Source organism: Xylocopa sonorina, chromosome 11 (genome assembly GCF_050948175.1).
Source record: "Xylocopa sonorina isolate GNS202 chromosome 11, iyXylSono1_principal, whole genome shotgun sequence".
NCBI classification, from domain to species: Eukaryota; Metazoa; Arthropoda; class Insecta; order Hymenoptera; family Apidae; genus Xylocopa; species Xylocopa sonorina.
This window is the reverse complement of record NC_135203.1, coordinates 867,824-887,207: the sequence shown is the minus strand read 5'-3', so window position 1 is coordinate 887,207 and position 19,384 is coordinate 867,824. Positions and strand designations below refer to the sequence as shown.

At 36.9% G+C, this 19,384-nt stretch overlaps 1 protein-coding gene across 2 annotated transcripts in view; it reads left to right on the top strand.

Annotated features, from left to right (window-relative positions):
- Positions 1–751: 751 nt before the first annotated feature.
- Ethr (ecdysis triggering hormone receptor) overlaps positions 752–19,384 on the top strand; it is a 42,300-nt gene continuing 23,667 nt past the window's right edge. For both annotated transcript variants that reach the window (XM_076904447.1, XM_076904448.1), the window contains exons 1-3: positions 752–847; positions 1,246–1,361; positions 1,802–1,964. In XM_076904447.1, coding sequence (XP_076760562.1) covers positions 757–847; positions 1,246–1,361; positions 1,802–1,964 — 370 coding nt within the window. In that variant the 5' untranslated portion in view covers positions 752–756. The remainder of the gene's footprint in view (positions 848–1,245; positions 1,362–1,801; positions 1,965–19,384) is intronic.

Genomic DNA, 19,384 nt, shown 5'->3' with positions numbered 1-19,384 from the left:
TAATTTATTACGAAAAGGTATTTCCTTCGCGGCAACAGGAAGTCCGAGGGGGGTTCAGTTAATTAATTTCGAATGTACCGCCTCGAAGGAATGACAAGTACGTGGCTGAAAGGAAGGCCCGCGTGCACCGTGGGTGGAAGGACTGATTACCGGTTCGGGTAAAACTAAAACCGCTCTCGAAAGTGGACCTGGTTCGTGGTAACGAAACGACTTGGACACGCAGAAGCAGTTTATAATGTCACTTAATACCGTCGCGTTAACGAAAGCCACGGTTGTCCGGAAGTTAAAGGAGACCGCATTCGAGGCTCACCGAGCGTGGCTGGCATTACTTTTACGATCCCCCATGGGTTTTCCCTGGTCCTATCCACGTGTCTGGGAATTGATTGCTGCTCGCAGCCAGGACTCACGGATTCGCGTCGTTTCGCACGTAAAGTTACCCACGTAAACGATAAACCGGGCGTGCGATAACGCGAGGCGTCCGCCATCAGAAACACGTCCCACAACGGTCACCGCGATTTGTAAACACGTTGCTTGCATGTGTACATCGGCCGTTTACAAATCGACGCGCGATAGAGTGCGCGAGTGTTGCTCGGGAACCGTCGGGAACAAGAGGAAGAAGGTGCGCTCACGGTGGACAAAACCAAACAGACTCGCCATGGACGATTGACATCCTGCTACGGAAATATTGCTGTACGACCGTGTGACAAGGCACGCGACTGGAGAACGTTCCTGCCGCGGCGGATGCATGGGATGAAAATGTTGCCCACGGTGCCCAGTCTCCTGCCCGAATTCAATTCCACGCACTATGCGACCGTTATCGGAAACAACTGTCTCGATGCGCTATCGGGTACGCTGATACGATGTCACGCTCAATTTTCTCATTATTCGAAGCTATTAAGTAAAACGTGCGATCATAGGAGATGACAGTAAAACCGTGCGAGTTTTGTACGGCTAGGTATTCGCATTATCGACGAATGCACGCGTCATGGTAAACGGGGTAATAGTTATCGAAACTGGATTATTATAAATATTGTTTTGCGATACGTTTTCTAAGGTTCACACGCGTGAAAGAAAATAATAAAATTAAATAATATGATCGATAAATGAATAGAATTGAATTAATAATATTGTTCGACATATTTTTATGTATTCGTAAAAAAAGAGAAATAATAGAATTGTTGTAAAATAAAATATGCACGTGGGAGATTTACGGTACCTAATCGAGAATAAATGGTAACGTTACAGCGAACGAGTCTGAAAATGCAACTAGTGACCTTTACATGTTACCGGCTTACATTCGCATCACGTCTATGGTTGTATGCATCATAGTAATGGTTCTTGGCATAATTGGAAATCTTATGGTAAGTTTCGCTGCCTCGTTTCATCTTGTCGCGCTTCGCTTATTGTTTTCCGATAATGCGTAAGAATTACATAAAGTATTGGAACATTATAACCCGAGAGTTATTTTATAATATTCACTCGGGGATTGGGTAACGTTAATTTCAATTCCAATTATATTATCATTCAACTAAAATCCTTTTGTTGAATGATACACACGGTTTGGATTAAAATAAAGTATCGTTCTCAATTAGTTTGTTTTACATGTTTATGAATTATAAAAAATTATCAAATATATTTCAGTTTTTACTTGTACAGACAAAATTTATTTCTCTATTAAATTTATTTATAATTTATAGTATTCGAACTACGTCTTCACCTCTCGCTTCATCATGCTCGAAATCGTGCATTTTTGAAAAAATAAGCGACAAGTATCAACCCAGAGGGGTTTCTGCCCATTCAGGTGCAGCTGGTCGTATTCCGGGGTAAAGACATGCGGAACAGCACAAACATCTTTCTCGTGAACCTGAGCATAGCCGACCTCTGTGTCCTTTTGATCTGCACGCCCACCGTTCTAGTCGAGGTGAACTCCGGCCCACAAGTGTGGCCCCTTGGCGAATACATGTGTAAGTCATAATCCTACTTCGTAGCTATTATCGCGCGCCATCATTCTACACGCCTGTCTATTCAACAGCTGCATTGAACGATCATTCCAGTAAATCGTTCAGCGTAGATCCCCCAAGTTCCCTCGTTCTAGCTTCGAATTCTGTTTGGTATTTGCAACAAAGAATTCGTCGGACTCGCCGGTAAGTCGCGGTAACCAGACCAGGTATCAAATGGAATATATCAGTTCATCGAAGTGTTTTAAATTTGTAGATATTGCTTGTCGAGGAATTAATCATTTGTGCCGCGAGACACGTTCAATTTTTCTCAATTCTTAAATACAGTAGTTTGACTGGGTAAGTCGGCAAAGAGTGTGATCGATTTCTAGTAATAGTAAACGGATATCGTTGAAGTAATGCTTGAATCTTGGTAGTAACTAAAACTGAAAAAATGACTGAGTATATCGAGTCGAGTGTGATTTAAGTAAAATTGCAAATTCGTACACGTACATGTATACAACGACTCGCAATTGCTATCGAAATGTCCCTACGGGGGCTTCCGATAGTTACCATTTCTTTTTCATATAAGGAAATAGTTAAAAAAATCAATGAAATTCGAAGAAACACTTCTTTAGTCGAATTATTCAGTTGAATTTCATTGATTTTTGAAGTTATTTCTTTTTATATGGAACACTAATGGTAATCTTAATGGAATTCTTCGTAGAGAAATTTCGATAGCAATTACAATTTGTTTACGTGTACGTGCACGGTTTCCCGCGAGAATAGTAAGATATTAAACGTTCGCCGATTGGTAATCGATATACCGATACGTAGCATGTTTAATAAGCGTAATTCGCGACACAAGCGATCGAATCGTTTCAGCGGGTCGTTTCAAATCAGATTTTGGATTCACGACCGAAAGTTCTGGTCGAAATCGGGAACCGATCAGAGGGAACAGCTGTTGGCTCAGCAATCAATTTTCCGCAAATGAGATACCGCAAATCGGCTCCATTAATCGCCGTACGAGTCGAATTTGTATTCCATTCGGACGCTGACGGGATTAGTATAGTATAGTATCGAATAGTATCAACGCGGCTAGCAGAGAAACGAGCTGAAAAGTTGAAACGCGGAAACGTTGCTTTCTTCGTGGCGTGGTTCGTGCCGCGAATGAACGAAGCGCGAAGCGAAATAGCGTTCACCAGCGAGCGCAAGCTTTTATCCGGAGTGTGAGGCGATTACGGATAGTAACAGTCAGTAACGGATAAACGAAAAAGTGTCTAACCTCGTTTTTCCATACGGGCCACCGGAAGAGAAGCACTGGGGGCACTCTCGAAGGAAATCGGAACGTATCGCACGACCAGGTCCCGGGTAAACACTCGCGGAGCTCTCGAAACTTCGATAAGAAAACTTGTTACTTCTTGATATTTCGCTCGTTCGTTTCACGTATCATCAATTCGTGCTTTCCAAATTTCTGTTGTATGCACTTAGGAACCGGAGGTTGTTCTTCGATTGTTCTTTGATTGTTCTTATATACTACTACTCTTATAGTATTGACACTTCAATTTAAATTCATCCTTAGTAATCCACTAGTAATAGAAGAACTTTGATTCTGAGCGCAAAGTTACACTCGCTAAATAAAATATATATTTCAGTGGAAGCACTTGATTTGCAAAAGGATCAATTTGATTTGAACTTGATCTGAATTTGATCTGCTGTGTTAGCAATAGATTCATTTATAATTTCCATTTCGATTGAAAACTTGAGAGGAACATAAGTTTAACTTCCGCAATTACTAATCAATTTCGGTGGGTTAATAGTTTTTTTGAAATTCCGGTTGACTAGCATGGTATATTAAAATTTTTCGGGGGGTGTCGTTTGTACGTTTTGTCTCAGCTTGTTCTAATTATCATATATATATATATATATATTGAGCCATCTTGTCTAGCTGAATCTTGCCACCCTAAGGAAGGCGAAACAATTTTCCAATAGAGTAGCGCATTTCTTGCACGCTGATAACGACCTCTTATCGTGTCTCTGCATATGTAGTTGCAGCCCCGTTGCTTGTCTCTAAATATTCCGTTTGAACGGACAAGGAATGATGTATTTATCCGTTCGGAGATGAGTTCGGCGTTTGATATAACATCCGAGTACGCTGGACGAGAATTTCATATTTCATTGATATACGTCGGCCTCGTAATGAAATTTATCGACGATAACAGCTCGATAAATGCTTCAGATTATTTCATGAGATTAAAAAAAAAATCAAATAAATAAAGCGAAAAGAAAGTGTCCTGAAACTGACAGGTGGAAATTATTGGGAATTAATTAAAATGGATTAACTGTAAGTTATCCTGTGTTAGACATTGAAATTTTCATTAACATCAAATGTTGACCGTTTGATCTTCCTTTCATCGGCTGATGTAAAGTAGATGGTGAAGTATTATGAAACCAATTATTATTAAAACCACACTTCTAGCTATTTTTAACAAATATTTAAAATTTTTATCAAGTGATGTATGCCCAACAGTTTGGACGATATTTACGTTGAAACACGGTAAACAAGTTTGCTGCAACCAACTGTGATGCGTTCTCGTATGTATGGAGGATATTCTGAAAAGGAGATTGAAGAATTTGCAAGCACGTAGTATATATTCATGAACAATGCTTCTGTAATAAATGCGAAACTGACACTGTTGTTCGAAGGGGTTAAGGGTTGAAATAAGTTTCATAGAAGAAAGTTGAGGGATACGTCCTAGATTTCTGTTTTCAATCAAAGAGAGTGTCCACTTTTTTAAATCCGAAATTCGTTTTCCAAGAATATGTGCATCATACGCGTTTTTTTGACAAATAATTTGAGATTTCGAATTTGTGAGGGAAGGTATAATAACAATTTTTGCGAGGAGCACCGTTTCTGAACATCTCGATTGCACGGTTTTCGTTTACTTTTTCGAATATCGTACACTCGAAAATTCTATGGCGTTCCTTCAATCCTTCGCACTATTTTGCCGAGCGTGACTCGACATCACATTAAATAAAATATAAAGGTCCACAAAAATATAGATCACTAAAAAATTTAAAAGGTATATTTCAACATAATTGGTAAATAAAATTGTTTACGGGTAGCAGTCGAGAAATTGTTCTTTGAAGTAAATTTCAAATGAAACGCTTGAAATAGTTGAAATAATTGAAATAGTTGTGGTATCAAAGTAGAAAAATAATTCCAAATGCAAACGGTTAGTCACCTTATGCGTACAGTTTATATTATTATCCCACTTTACTATCCTCTTCTTGATTGCATTCTGTAACATACGAGTCTTTTTAATTACGTATTGTATAATAATCAAAATTTTGCAAATAATTTTAATATCTTTATTTGTCGCTTTCGAAAATACGAACAAAATCTGAAAGTCTCTAATTACGTTCAAAAATGATAGCGAAAATTCGAAAAAATCTAATAGCTTCTGAGAAAATGAACCATGTACTTTGTGTGCAGCAAGAAATATGGATATTATTTTCACGTATACATATATTCCTCGCGTTGGAAGTTCGTGTTATTTGAGAGCTGCTCTACAAACCTTTGCACAAGATATGATTTATGTTGCGTAAGTTCTTTCCACAGCTTCTGAGAAGTTGAACTTCACTAGTTCGCGATCCAGTTCTCCTCCTGTTTGTGTCTCTATGATTTGTCTCTTTCTGCTACCCCCGCGATATGAAGTCTCACCCAGCATTCGAAACTATATCACAGAGTAGTATACTTAAGAGCTCTCCTTTTGGAATGCAAATTCTCGCTACGTTCATAATATTGGAGTCGATACGTGGAACTGATCGGAAATGTCTCGCGTTTAGAACGAAAACTTTTTTGATAGTTTTTTCGGTCCGGTTAGTTCTATTCGATGTACAAATAATTTAGGTACTTCTTATGTTACGTAACGAGTATTATCAGCGTTGTACCTAATATTCGAGGGACCGCTGCGTTTTTCATTCCACACAGTGACTTATTTCCTTCCGCTGTTATTCATAGTGATTTATTTACATCAAGCTACTTTTTCCCGCCAACCTTATCCACTTCCTCTTCCTTGAAACCTCGTCGAGAGAGCACGAAATCCAAGAAATATACAGTTCTGGGATTACCTTGTCCTCATCATTTTTTGTTACTCCCAACAACTTTCATCCGCCCTCTTTTTCCTTTATCTTAACTCTTCCGCTCTATAGCGCATACAGTTCTAAGCGAAAGACGCTAAAAATTTTTAATTTACTTCTTTGCTACGCGAATATCTCTATGCGCTAAAAACAGACGAAAACCAAATTATTTTCTATATGTCGTGCACGTTCCATTCTAGTGAAATTTTTTATTCTATTACACGGATAATCCTTATATATATATATATATATATATATATATATATATTGAATAGTAAATAAAGATAGAATAAATGATTATTATTATTTTATAGGAATCGTGGCTTATGGGAATTAACCTTCTCTCGCGCAAAATATAGTTTTGAAATGAGATTGAACATTTAACGCTCTCTGATAACGTCCTAAACATTTTGCAGTCGAAAGATTCCAGTATTCTAAACGTAGTGAGAAATTGCGATCGAAAAGGAGTCCAAAGTTTACTTTCACGTTCGTCATGCATTTCCAAATACGCTCGCATTTCGCGCAATTTCTCATCCGGTCCTGCATTAAAGAGAACCACCCTCAGCGATTCGACCCTCGTGTGCATCTGCCCCCACAGAAATTGCGACACGATATTATACTCTTCGTTTTTTTTTTTACGTTACGATGGAAAACGGTTTCTCGTTGCGATGACGTTGCGAAAGCGGATGCAGAGAAGGGAGAAGGCTGATGGAACCAAGCGGCGTTGTAGAGTCGAGGGGCTGCACTCGGGGGTTGCTCGATGATAAGAACATTTTCGCTCGGTTGTATGATATTGAGTCCCATACGGTTTATGTTGTAATACTTAACGGTCCGCCAATACACCAAAATGTTCGTTCTGTGCTTGTAAGTTTAATGATTTTTTTCACAGTCCCTGAAAATTTTTTACTACTATAGACGAGACACTATAGATTGACTGAGCACATTTTGCTGCATATTTTGTAAGTTTAATTGTTTCTCCAGATTCCCCGAAAATGTTCCCCTACAAAGATATTATTATTTACGAGAAATACGTTGAATGGCCTAAAAAAGTACAACCTCTAAAGGACACACAATTATGGTGGTATACACACAGCTGATTTCGTCTACCCTCGTGCACAGGATGTTCCCTGGCGAGCCTCTTTCGGTACTGGCCATTCTATGTTCTAGCAATGATCTTTTTAACCCATTTATGCCATTAACAGAAAGAAATTGACGAACGAAAATTGACTAATTAAATGTAAAGTACATATAGAACAAACTAAAATATTTCAACTAAAACAAATTAGAGGAACACGCGTCGCTTCATTTGTGTCTGTAGACGAAGTCATAACAGAAAGCATTCATAAATAATTTATAAAAACCGTTCTATGTATAATTCCGACCACCCTCAATTAGAGACGAGTTATATTTCCACTCTCTTTCAAAAGCATCTTTAACGAAGCTTTATATTTCACATAAATTATTATCGTTGTACATCGTTCGTTGTTGTATTCCATCATCTTGAGCTAATTTTAGTATTTACTATGTTTCAGTCGAGCACACATCGATTGATCTATTTATAAAAGCACTTTTAGTAAGATCGATGCTTCTATCGCTTAAATAGCAATTATGTTATCACGTTATATCGCCTCCGCATGGTTACGCGAGCAACATTTCAAACGACGTTATGTAACAGCGATGAACAACTCTAATATTGAACCTTTATCTGGAATTTATAGTTAATAATTTTATAATTAATAATTTCGTCTTACCATCGCAACAGGTTGAAACGTCACGTCATTAACGAAGAATCAGTGATCGGGAAAGCACGATCATCGATATTCTACGAATGAAGATCGAAATTTGAGGCGCAGCTTCGCAATAACGCTCCAATGGATTTAGTTGCAAACCGTGGAATTTCATGCGAGCGTGTCAAATAAAAATTTTGATAACGCGGAGTTTCCTGCGATTTGATTCTCTCGTTTTCAAAAATGAAACTTTTATGGAGTTCTCTGGTGTCCGCCAATCTTTTGAATTTTAATTAAACGAACCGTATGGGGATTAACATTGCAAATTTTAGTCCATGTTACGTCTCTCGCGTTATATCCTTTCGATATGCACATCTTTTGTCCTGTCATTTGGAACGGTGCTAAGGTAATTGTTCAACTTTTTAGAAGCACGCAAAATGTACGAGAAAGGTCGAGTACACGAACATATAAACAGTAAAAAAATGGGTGGGAATAATTTTCATTGAATAATAAAGATTCGTTTGAAAAATGTTCAGCGCGGTTTACTACAGTAGAACGCTTTTCAACGACAGAAACATCAAGGAACAAAATAGTTATATGGATACATTTAAAATGTTTGTCTTTAAATCTGACGGCTCCTCGATGGAGATAATGCAAATAATTTTCATTAATCGTAATAATCTCCATTATTCTCTTAGCAAATACCACCTTAGCAAAAACCAATGACGCTGTCACATTTTCGTTTGAGTACAAAGGATTAAATTATACATAACAGTGAGAACTATGTAAAAAAACAATTTTAACCGTTTGCACTCGAAAGAAAACGTAACATCATTATTATTTACGTAACATTTGTAATTTGCCAACGGAACAAATTGCAGTTGTCAGGATTTATTTTTGAAATGAAAATTATTTGCATTGTCTCTATTGAGGAGCCCTCGAGTAAGTGTTTTATTTGAAATTTACTTCCAAAGGAGGGTTCCACACGCACAAATCTTGTACCACAAACATTCATTCGAACTCTTGGCGATTACTCGTTTTCCTCAGGGACCGTGGTCTCAATTTTGTTGCCAACAATTCCCAACTATCTGAAGTGTTTTATTTGATACCTACTTCGACTATCACCTGTTAACAATTTCGTTCGCTAAGTACATTAGATATAGCTCCGAAACATTGTTGCATCTTGTGTTTGTTTCAGTTATTTTTCAAAGAGTTAAAATAAATAATTTTAAACAGAATAATTTTTATCAATGCACGAATCACACGAAAAAGTCAGCAATTCTATAATCAACAGGCTACAAATTAAAAGTATTAATATAAAATATTATTAATAAATAAAATTATTATTGCTTATGAATTATCAGTTTATTGTTTGTTTTCCTGGTATAAATGCAATAAAAATAACGGAGATGCTTTATGCTGTTCCACGTTCAGAGTTTTAACAGAGTTTTACAACAATAGTAGAATTTAGATTCTATTTACACAAATGCACGCGGGTAAAATCGAATGTATGTATTTCGAAATCTGTTTGCTGTGTTAAAAATATATTACTTTCCGGTTCGATCTTCAAAGCTGAAAGAAAGTCCTTTCTTCTACGAATGGTGAAACTGTTGACACTTTAAATTCACCCTTTTTCAAATCAAATTCATCCTTCTGCAAATCAACTACTTACGATATATACCAAATGTAAACTAAAAAGTAGTAGTACAGGTATTTACTTTGAAGTAATTATTAATTTATTAAACTCCGTACATATTACACAATTCATAATTATGTAATTAATGGTATGCATGTATGAAAATTTGACTTTAATGAATTAAACTTTCGATTTCTTACTACCTTACCACTACCAGTTTATATGTAGTGTATTTTTTATATAAAATAATTAAGTAGAAATACTTGAGGTCCAAAAGAATGAATCTGATTTGCAAACGGGAATGAATTTAAACTGCCAATACCGTATCAATCGTCCATCTCTTCGGGTCCCAAGAGAAAATATCTGAGGTAATCTCGAGAAATCGAACGATTGCTTTCTCCATTGTCGTGTGGAATACAACAAATTGTAAAACGATACGATCATAACTTCTTTCCTCTCCATTCTGTATCCGTTGGGCTAGAAAAAATAACGAATCAAAGGAAAAGACATAACTTACCAGGGCAACGCATAAGCTTCTTAATAAAACAGAGCTTTCTGCCACGTAAAAGACTCGTTATTTTTCTATTTAATCGATTACGAGTATTAATTGATTGGATAAAAAGTTCGATTCAATATTGCTTTTATATTACAATTTAAATTTTTTGCTAAATCAACTAAAATTTAATAGAAACATAATATCGTTGTGACATAATCTAACAAAGTTTCTCATTTTTGCTTAAATATAATACTTTTATTCAATGGCGGATAATCAAATAGAAGATCATGGCTCTAACAAGCTTTCATTGAAAGCCACTCACTTGATTCGTCGAAATTCTATAATTGAGGTTATCAGTGGGAGAACATCCTAACCAACAATTTAGAATGGATCAACGTTTCATCCACCTTTGATACTCATGCATTGACAGTTAAAACACAACGATAATTATATTATCTGTGCATATTAAAATGATTTAAAAAAAGTTAATAATTTCATCAGCTCTAACCTCAAATTTTTTGACTTACTTTGAATTTTCATTAGCTCTTTTTAAGGTTAGATATTACTTGGAAACTTTTTCAAGTTAAACTACTATTATGTCGATAGGTTCGATATAAATTCGAATTATTCACTGTTTTATTTTGGAGCAAAAAAGTAATAATAACAATATGACAGAAAGCGTAGGTTATGTAACGAAAAGGAGTAGCAAGTGTACACGGAGCTTTTTTTTCGTCATGGTGAAGAACGTTCGAGGAGAGTAAACGCGTAAACAGTTGCGTTTCGTTAGGCGGCCGTGACGACGTGGAATTCCGTGAGTGATCGCGAAATAAAATATGACCCCCGGCGCCGGATCCGGGTGAGCTTTTTACGACTTTCGGGCAACCGGAATACAAGACATCGATGGGGAGTTCTCCACCGGTTCCACGCCGGTAAATTGAGACGGGATGCCTTTCGTACTCGCGGTTCTCGTACTCGCGCGAGGCCCGAACCTCTCCTCCGAGGAGATCTCAAGTGGTGTGACCCGAAAAGGGATCCCGCGATTAGCTACCAACATACCAGCTGCTGGCGTGAATCATAGCCTAAATCACGGCATAGTCGAATACTGCTTCCACTTATTGTAAGTTTCCAGCTTAAGGGTTGATTTTGATTTTAAGTGATAGAGGACAAATTACATAATTAGTCGAGTACTGAGATTAGTTGTGACCGAACAGTATTATCTACACTTTCTCTGAAAAGTGTTAATATTTTCATTGTTATCGTTATGATAGCAATTACACGTTGTTCCACATAACAGTTATCGAAAGACATTTTTAGAAAGTTAGCCAGGTTTCTCTATAAATCATAAATTTGATCGGTAGATTTTCCAGCTGCGAATTGAAATCTGTCGTCCATTGTTGTACCGGTTGTACGACAGGAATAATACATATTCGTATACGCGTTTCTGTGATTTAGATTTCTCTGATTTTCAATCGATTTCAAAATTTCGAAATTCAAAATTTATTTTTCAAGCACAGGCAATATAATAAAATATATAGTTTTATGGGAAAAAAATCCACAAAATTATGGCTGTCTATAATTCACGTAAAATATTATAACCGTTCATTAACATTCGCTACCACTTGTTATTTTTAAAACTAATTACTGTATTTATAACACTTAATATTTCAAAGAAATATTTTCAATCCTTTTGTATTATTCTAAAAATTGTTTCGTTATTAGCGACAAATCCTCTTTCCATTCTTAATGTTTTACTAATCAACGCGCAGCATCTACTGAAAGAACTTGTAAAGTGTGGTGGGGGAATCAGTCGTTGGACTGACGGTATCTTTGACTCGGACTGTAGTCGGATATTACACTTTCGATCGAAGTGGCACAGATGTTGTCCCTTGCAACTTTTTGGTCGGCAGGCTGACGACACAATCGCGATGCCGATCGTTGGCGGGGTTCCCCGTAAAAGAAACAAACAGCAGATGCCGCTAACAAGGCGCGAAACGTTCAGGGAGAAATAAACGAGCGAACATAATAAGCAACTGTAACGGTGGCGTTTCAACGCCAAATATACACGCAATGTCGATCGAACTATGATCATTTTACTAGGGAAAGGAAATTTTCTTCTATTGCTGGTAAACATTAATAACGAGTTACAGTTTTTACTGTTCAGTAATGAAAACTATTAATAGAAACTGTTACTAACTATTGCGTTTACCAGCAATAGAGAATCTCCATTTCAGTAGAAAATTTCAGGTAAACATGCGTTTTTGAAAAAGTTGCGGTGGAACAATTTTAACTTTCGTAATCACTAATGTGAATGATATGCTGGACTTTGCGCTCTGTATAATAAAAATATAATCTCTGGGTCGATTTCTATGTTTTCTAATATGTATCATATCTTGGGAGGTTTTAATTAAAGGTTCTGAATTTTCATTCGGAAAGGCAGGAGCACGTGACTGACACGTTACAGTTTGTGGCAAAGCGTGTACTTTTAAAACGAGAGCAGAACACGTTAAAGGAACCACCGATTTAGCTTTAATTGATCGTAAATCCCAACGATCCCCGTTCGTTAAAATAAAATCGTTCGTTTCGGATTAGGATCATTAGGGTGTCGTCAAATTTTCGTTTGCCTTTCGGTTTAGAAGCGCCGTGAGGATAAAAAAACTGGTCGGTCTCGTAAAACGCGGTTTTATGCCCGTCCTATCTTTCTCCTCGGTTTGTTCTCCTGCAGACGGAGCGAACGAAGAAAAAGAGAGCGCCGTGCAAGCACGAACGGGGATAAATTTAAAGTTGCAAAGCCTCGACGATATCGGTTTCGATTATACGCATGTCTAAAATAGACAACCAGAATTGGGTCACCGTGGATTAAGGGTGCTTAGACTCTATTATGGCTGCGGGTTCTCCCTTCGCTTAAACGCGCCTTGGTCTTCTTCACTTCGCGACTCTGTTAAATACCATTTCGTTTAAAGTCCAGAGAAACAGAAAATATTCAACTTCAAATATGTCAACTTCTATCCTTCTCGTTATTCATTAACTTAACATATCGCCTCTGTTTTAACGTTTCAACCAAACGAGAATTTTATTCATTCATTCATTTTAATAAAATACAGCATTATATATTAGTAGTGGGTTAGGAAACGGTAAATGAAACTGTTGAGATTTTCTCCTTTGGAAACGGAAAAATTGATACAATTTAAATAAAAAATAGTTTTGCTGACAGATACTGGTCGAACCTTCATCAAAAAAGGGGTCTCCACAACGTCCCTGGCACCTAGATTTTTAACCACTTCTTGCATTCTCTGTCGAGTGTGACCATAAATATAGATTACAACGTAATTTCAGAGTTATATTTATTAATATAATTGTTAAACAATATTAAAAATCCTTGGAAGAATTGTTGTTTGGAGTAAATTTCAAATAAAACATTAAATAGTAGAAACTGATTGGCAATAAAATTGACGAATAGTTCGGAGTACAAAGAGAGAGAGACTTAACTAGAGAAAGTCAGGCTTGAACAATGCTGAAAGAGTTTAACGGAAATGATTGTTAAATGTTTTCTGACAATTCTAATTAGATAGTTTTTAGATAGGATGTACTCTGGATATATTTTAGAAGAATCATAGAAAAAGAAAAATAAAGAGGTGGTTGAAATATGAGTAGCATTTCTCAGCACCCGCGCCCTATTTCGCCTAGGTCAAGTGGAGAACGTTGGTTCGTTGGAAGACAATATGGCGAGGCATAGCTATAATATGGATCCACGCCCCAGTGTGGATCTTTCGCAACGAACATTGTCTCGTCTAATTATTCCCATATTTGTTCCTCGTTATTAATTCTATTAACGAAGAAGTGGTCGTTCCCCTTTTCTATGTACAGATTTTTTTTTTTCAAGTCGTGGCTTAACTCAACCTGATTCATTTAACGAACTAAGTATTCTCGATTTTTAACCGGTGACGATTATGTTTGCTTGCTTGCTTACTTTCTATTTTATGACCATAATAAAAAGCATCGTTAGGAACAAAATGATCGTTCTTTAATCATTGATATCGCAAGAATTACAAGACAAAATTTTGTGAAACTTAATCGTTTGAATGCGAAGGGCTTTTGAAGAAATCTAATCGAAAATTGCTATGGAACGCTTCTCAATTTTTACGTCTAAAAATTCCAAGCAGCGCAATGGTGCTGTTTTTCTACTTGTCAGTAGAAAATCTTGCGTCATTATTTGGTTTTTCTCATCGAGTATCTGGCACTTTTAAGGAGCAACGCGATCGCATCGTTTGCTATTCAATTGATTAACCTTTTTCTATTTATTATCTTAGTAGCTACACTTCCGTATTGACCGTGCTTCAAACGCAAACATCTTGTGTATATTTCAACGATACAACCAAAAAAGGCGGTGATTCTAGATAAAAAAAAGTAAATCTGAAAATATAGAATATCAATTTTTCATTTGAGGCTTTGTTTTCGAGAAAATCGATTTTGAATTTTCGCCAGGTACGGATACACTTGATCACGTCTTGTTCTAATGGATTTCACTGTAAATTACAAACACGTAATGAAATAAAATGTTTGTAACAAAGTTTATTATTAGAGAAATTGCTGAAAATGTTGGCCATCTTGCCGAAAACATAATTCTGTTCTTCTAATGAAATTTCTATGAGCGCTTTCTAAGGTTTTCGGTTGTTTTAATGTATGAAAGGCTAGAATAATCTTTTCTTTCGATTGCTCGCAATGAAAGTTGTGATTTCTTTGGAATACACAATTGATTTAATATGACTTGGTAATGTATAAAGAACAACGTTGGTAATCTAAAAAATCTATCAACAATAGTCAGCCTTTTAGTCAGGAACGTTTTCGACTTATTTTGTCATTTGCAATCACCGCTTTACAATTTCGGTTCTACCACCAACTACCGAAGATCCTGTATATACATATATTATATTAGTTGTTGGAAAAGAATTATTTAAGAGTTATCTGATCTACAAACTGAAAACGGGGTTCCATTTTTTGGGGACTTTTAAAGGGGGTGGATAATTATTATTCCCGTAACTTTTAATTACATTTATATTCGAACTGGAAGCTAAGCTACTGAGGAGGGGATGTTGAAACATGTGATTGTACAATACCTTCCTTTTGTGTTTAGTAAAGTCTAATTTGTTACTTTTGAAACGTGGGTCCACCGCGGTATTCCGCAGAGGTGTGCCTAATTTTTCACGTTACCCCATTTCGAGGCGTCCTACCCTCCCGGAATTTCAATCTTTCGTAGAAGCCTGAAAAACATGCCGGAAATTTACGAGCGAAGGGGGCTGATTTTGTCGCGGAGGTATGACGCAAACAGTCCGGCACCCTCTCTTGCGAAATTCAATCAACCACACGCGTGATCTCGGGGCCGAAAGTCTCGAAAATGCGTTAAATAATTGAACGACTCTTAAATTATGCGTTCCCGAGCTCCTCTGACTATGGTTATGGTATGGTTTGTATAAGCGTTGGCGGCTGCGGATTTATCTCAAATATTTTATTATACAACCCAGTTACGTGGGTGTAGAACGCGAACCATTCGTGAGTGAACTTTTCATTATTTAACCATAACCAGCCATTAAGTAAATAAACAGACGAGCGCGTGTGTACGTAAATTTTATCTTGCAAACGATTAATATTGTTAATTTAGCTTTTAAACGGTAATTACAAGGTTTCGCGACCTACTATACGCGTGTGACAAGATCAAGTCTGGCGAAATATGGGAAAGTAGGGCTACTTAAAGGTTTAGATAAAGTAAATTTTAAGCCATGACGGTGACAAACTAAGCCTATTTAAATTAATATTTGTAGGTATAACAGCCTGATTTGAACTTTTTTAACCATCTTTCAGCTTCGCTTTCGCTGAAATTGTTCCTTCGGCAACAAGTTTGTCGAGATCGCGAGATGATTATGCTGCATTCCAATCTTTCTCCAAGTGATAGATCATAATACGGCGAATATGGATACGATTTTTACTACAGCATTAAAAAAGACGTCAACTGTTAAAGGAAAAAGAGTACTTATTTACTTACTTACTTACTTACCTACAACTAAATTTGTATCTAAAAATTGTTTTAAATTAGGTATAGTAAAGAAAATTAGTTGTTGAAAGTAGCTATAAATCCGAATGAATCGTTGAATTTGAATATTATTGCAAGGAGACCGGGGGAACGTTTAGCAAAGTACTTAATCTTGGCGGTAATATCGGCAGCACGTTTTCGCGAAAATGTTTGCTTTAGAAATACATTAGTCACATATGAAGTTAGCTTAGCATCCCCTTGCATCGCGGATCGTATCGAACACAAGTCTCGCTGATAAACGTTTACGACACCACAGAACGGATCGGTTTTTTAGAGGATCGAATTGGAGAAGCGCGCTGCGCGAAAAATTTCTCCTACATAAACTATTACGAGACGGATGATCCCACGCTGCTTGACATTTCGGACCTTTATCGTCGACTGCAGCTCTCAGCTCGCGTGCCCAGTAAAATAATTGAGAGTTGCTTGCTATTTTTATTTCAGAACGATTTGTTGCGAACATTTTCAGTTAAAATTAATAAAAGTTCGATTTTTAAACATTTTTCTGTTCGACCAGAGGAATATCTTCGATTTGGAACATTAAACAATTTTCCAGAATTAAATAGATTGGATAGAATTAATATACATATATATATATATATATAATAATACTTAAATAATACTGAAAATTATCGAATTAAAATTATTATTTGAGTGTAAAAATTATTCAGTGTTGCAAATCGAGGGAGATATGGAATAAAAATTCAGTAAAATAAATAAAATTCTCCTGGTCAAACGTGGAAAAATATTTAAAAATGGAACGGCTCGAAACAAAAAGAAACAGATTGCTACGATTGCTGTTATATATTGCAATGTTCGCGAACTTTTTCATCGAGAAACGCCGAAAAAGTTGAACGATACCCAGATATTTCCTTTCAAACTTAGTTTCGAATTCAATCGGCTCGTGGAAAAAGTCGCGCTGCGCGTTTCACATCCCCAGACGGCGAGTTTCCACTGTAAAAAAAAAAAAAGTAACAGCGATCGCTCCGGTGTTTCACGCAATTTACAGCATTTCCCTTCGAGAGCCAGCAGGCTAGATAGAAAGAGGTTCTTCCTAGCGCGACGAACTCGCTATATTCGGCTGTTTACGAGACCAATCCGCCAACCAATCGAGCATCTTCCATTTCGTTTTTCTTCAACCAATAGCTTTTGTCACGTGTACACAAATACGGCCAATGATATTCTTTTCTTTTCTTTTCTTTTCTCTCTCGACGGTCACTTAGCCGTGGATTAAAGTTTAGATGAGTTTGGGTTAGGTTAGGTTAGGTGTATACTATAAAAGGAGAGACTCGCCGTTTGGCGATAGTTACCACATTTTTAAACCGAATGTTTTCCTCGTTACACACAGGAACTGGTTACGAGTAACGTTGAGTTTTAGTCGGTAAGAGTTTATCCCAACTTCGTGGTATCCAGGAGGATTTCCCAGTGTAAAAAAAAGAAATTTCCAATCATCACGGAAAAGAGTCATGGAAAAGTGACACAGGAGACGATTTTATAACAGAAAACGTGTCCACGATGCTCGAAGAAGTTCGACGATGATGTTCGAAACTTGGACAACAAGGAACAAGGATGCGGAGGTCGGTCCAAGTCGGTAAGGTGTTACCGATCGCGACCGGAAACTTTGCTCGTTGGGATTCGAACGACAATCAGATTGTTCTAAACACCAGGGTGAACCAATTCGTCTCTATTTCCCAGTCGATCGACTAACTAATTAAAGTTTCTCTTAAGAGGAAGCTGAGCGGAGCGGAACCGTCTCGTTAGCATCGTATATACGTTTCCTTGAGAAGTCAATGTGCATCAAAACTAATATTAGAAATATTATATTAGAAACTAAGTATGTTAAATATACTTATTTTTATATCTTGGGAGAGATTTCTCTGTAATACTATAGGTCGCACGCTTTGAGACCACCTAACCATCTCTGCACGTAAAAAAAAATATTTTGGTTATATCGGGCAAGTGTTTTACAGCAGATACTTTAAAATGATTTCATATTCAAACAAAACGTATGCAGATAGTAAAGTCCCAATAATTTATTTATTTTTACCTTTTAGAAAACAAAGTCTGTTAGATGTTACGCTCTGTAATTGATTTTTTCGCGATATTTAACAAAATTTAACAAGTACGCAAGAAGCAGATGGTTGAAATTGGATCGCGGTAACTTTCGCGATACTTGAGAAAGAGTATGATGAAGTTGGCAGATTCAATGTTAATAAGGTAAACCTGTCTGATTCGCCTTAAGACTTCCGCAGAAAATCCTGTTAAAGCGTTGAAAAGACAAACGATAATGAAGGAACGAAATTTCTATCGAGATGGAATTTCGATAGATCGTTGAATTTCCGGTTTGGTGATCCATTTGATCGTCGTTTATTGTTAATTTTGTCGAGTATTCGCTCTTCGTTATTCTTCGTTTCTTCGTATACTTTGAAACGAGGATTTCAACGCCTCGCCGTCAACGGACAGTGCCCAATTTTTCCGTTGCAGAAATAACTCATTTGTTGTTCAATAGCAATTAAGTTCAGTGAGAACTTCTTCGACTTTGAAACTAACGTGGACTTTTATTATGCACAGTTTCTAATTTAATTAAACTGTTGTTCAGTGATAGAAATTTAGCCAAACGCAAAGGAATTAATATGACCTTTTTTTTTTTAATCGGAATTACATTTAACAATTATGAATCGAGTAATTTTTGCGAAAGCTGTATAAACAGATTAACATCTTAATAATCAAAAGCATATAAATCGCCATAAAACGATTTAAAAGACCATTACCATTTACATGATAATTTATTTATCTTTCTTCTAACCACACGAGAAGAGAGGAGTGTCAGCTCGAAGGAGCAAATTTCATTCAAAAGTTGCATCTGCTTGAAATGCTAGAGGAGCACGTTGTGTTCCGTCTGGATGAGTTTTGGACGATCGCCAGCCAGAATCCATTCCGTCGAATTCTCTTTTTTCCGCCTATCTCTTTTTTCTCCCTTCTCGTATCTGCGCGGGATGAAACGGGTAGTCTTAATTTATTCCCGCATCCCGTTCGCTCGCGCGTCGCGGCAAGTCTTTCTCGCGCTTAAAATTGAAGAGGAAGCCATCAGCTGATCGCAGAGCGAACCCGATCGCGCTTCTGTCACGATTATTAGTCCTCCTTCCTCGACCTTTCCTTTTCACTTTTCTTTCACAATTTTCACGTTTCGAATTCGTCGATATTGAAAATACTAAATGCCTTCGATCTAATTAGAGGGATGGATTCTTTGTGGATTTTCTGCATTCCCAGTTTCATTTTATTCGAGTGTGAAAAGCGAACGTTTAGTTAATAGGTTCATTTCATTCTTCAAGAATATTTCAATTAGAGTTCCGTTTGAAGGAA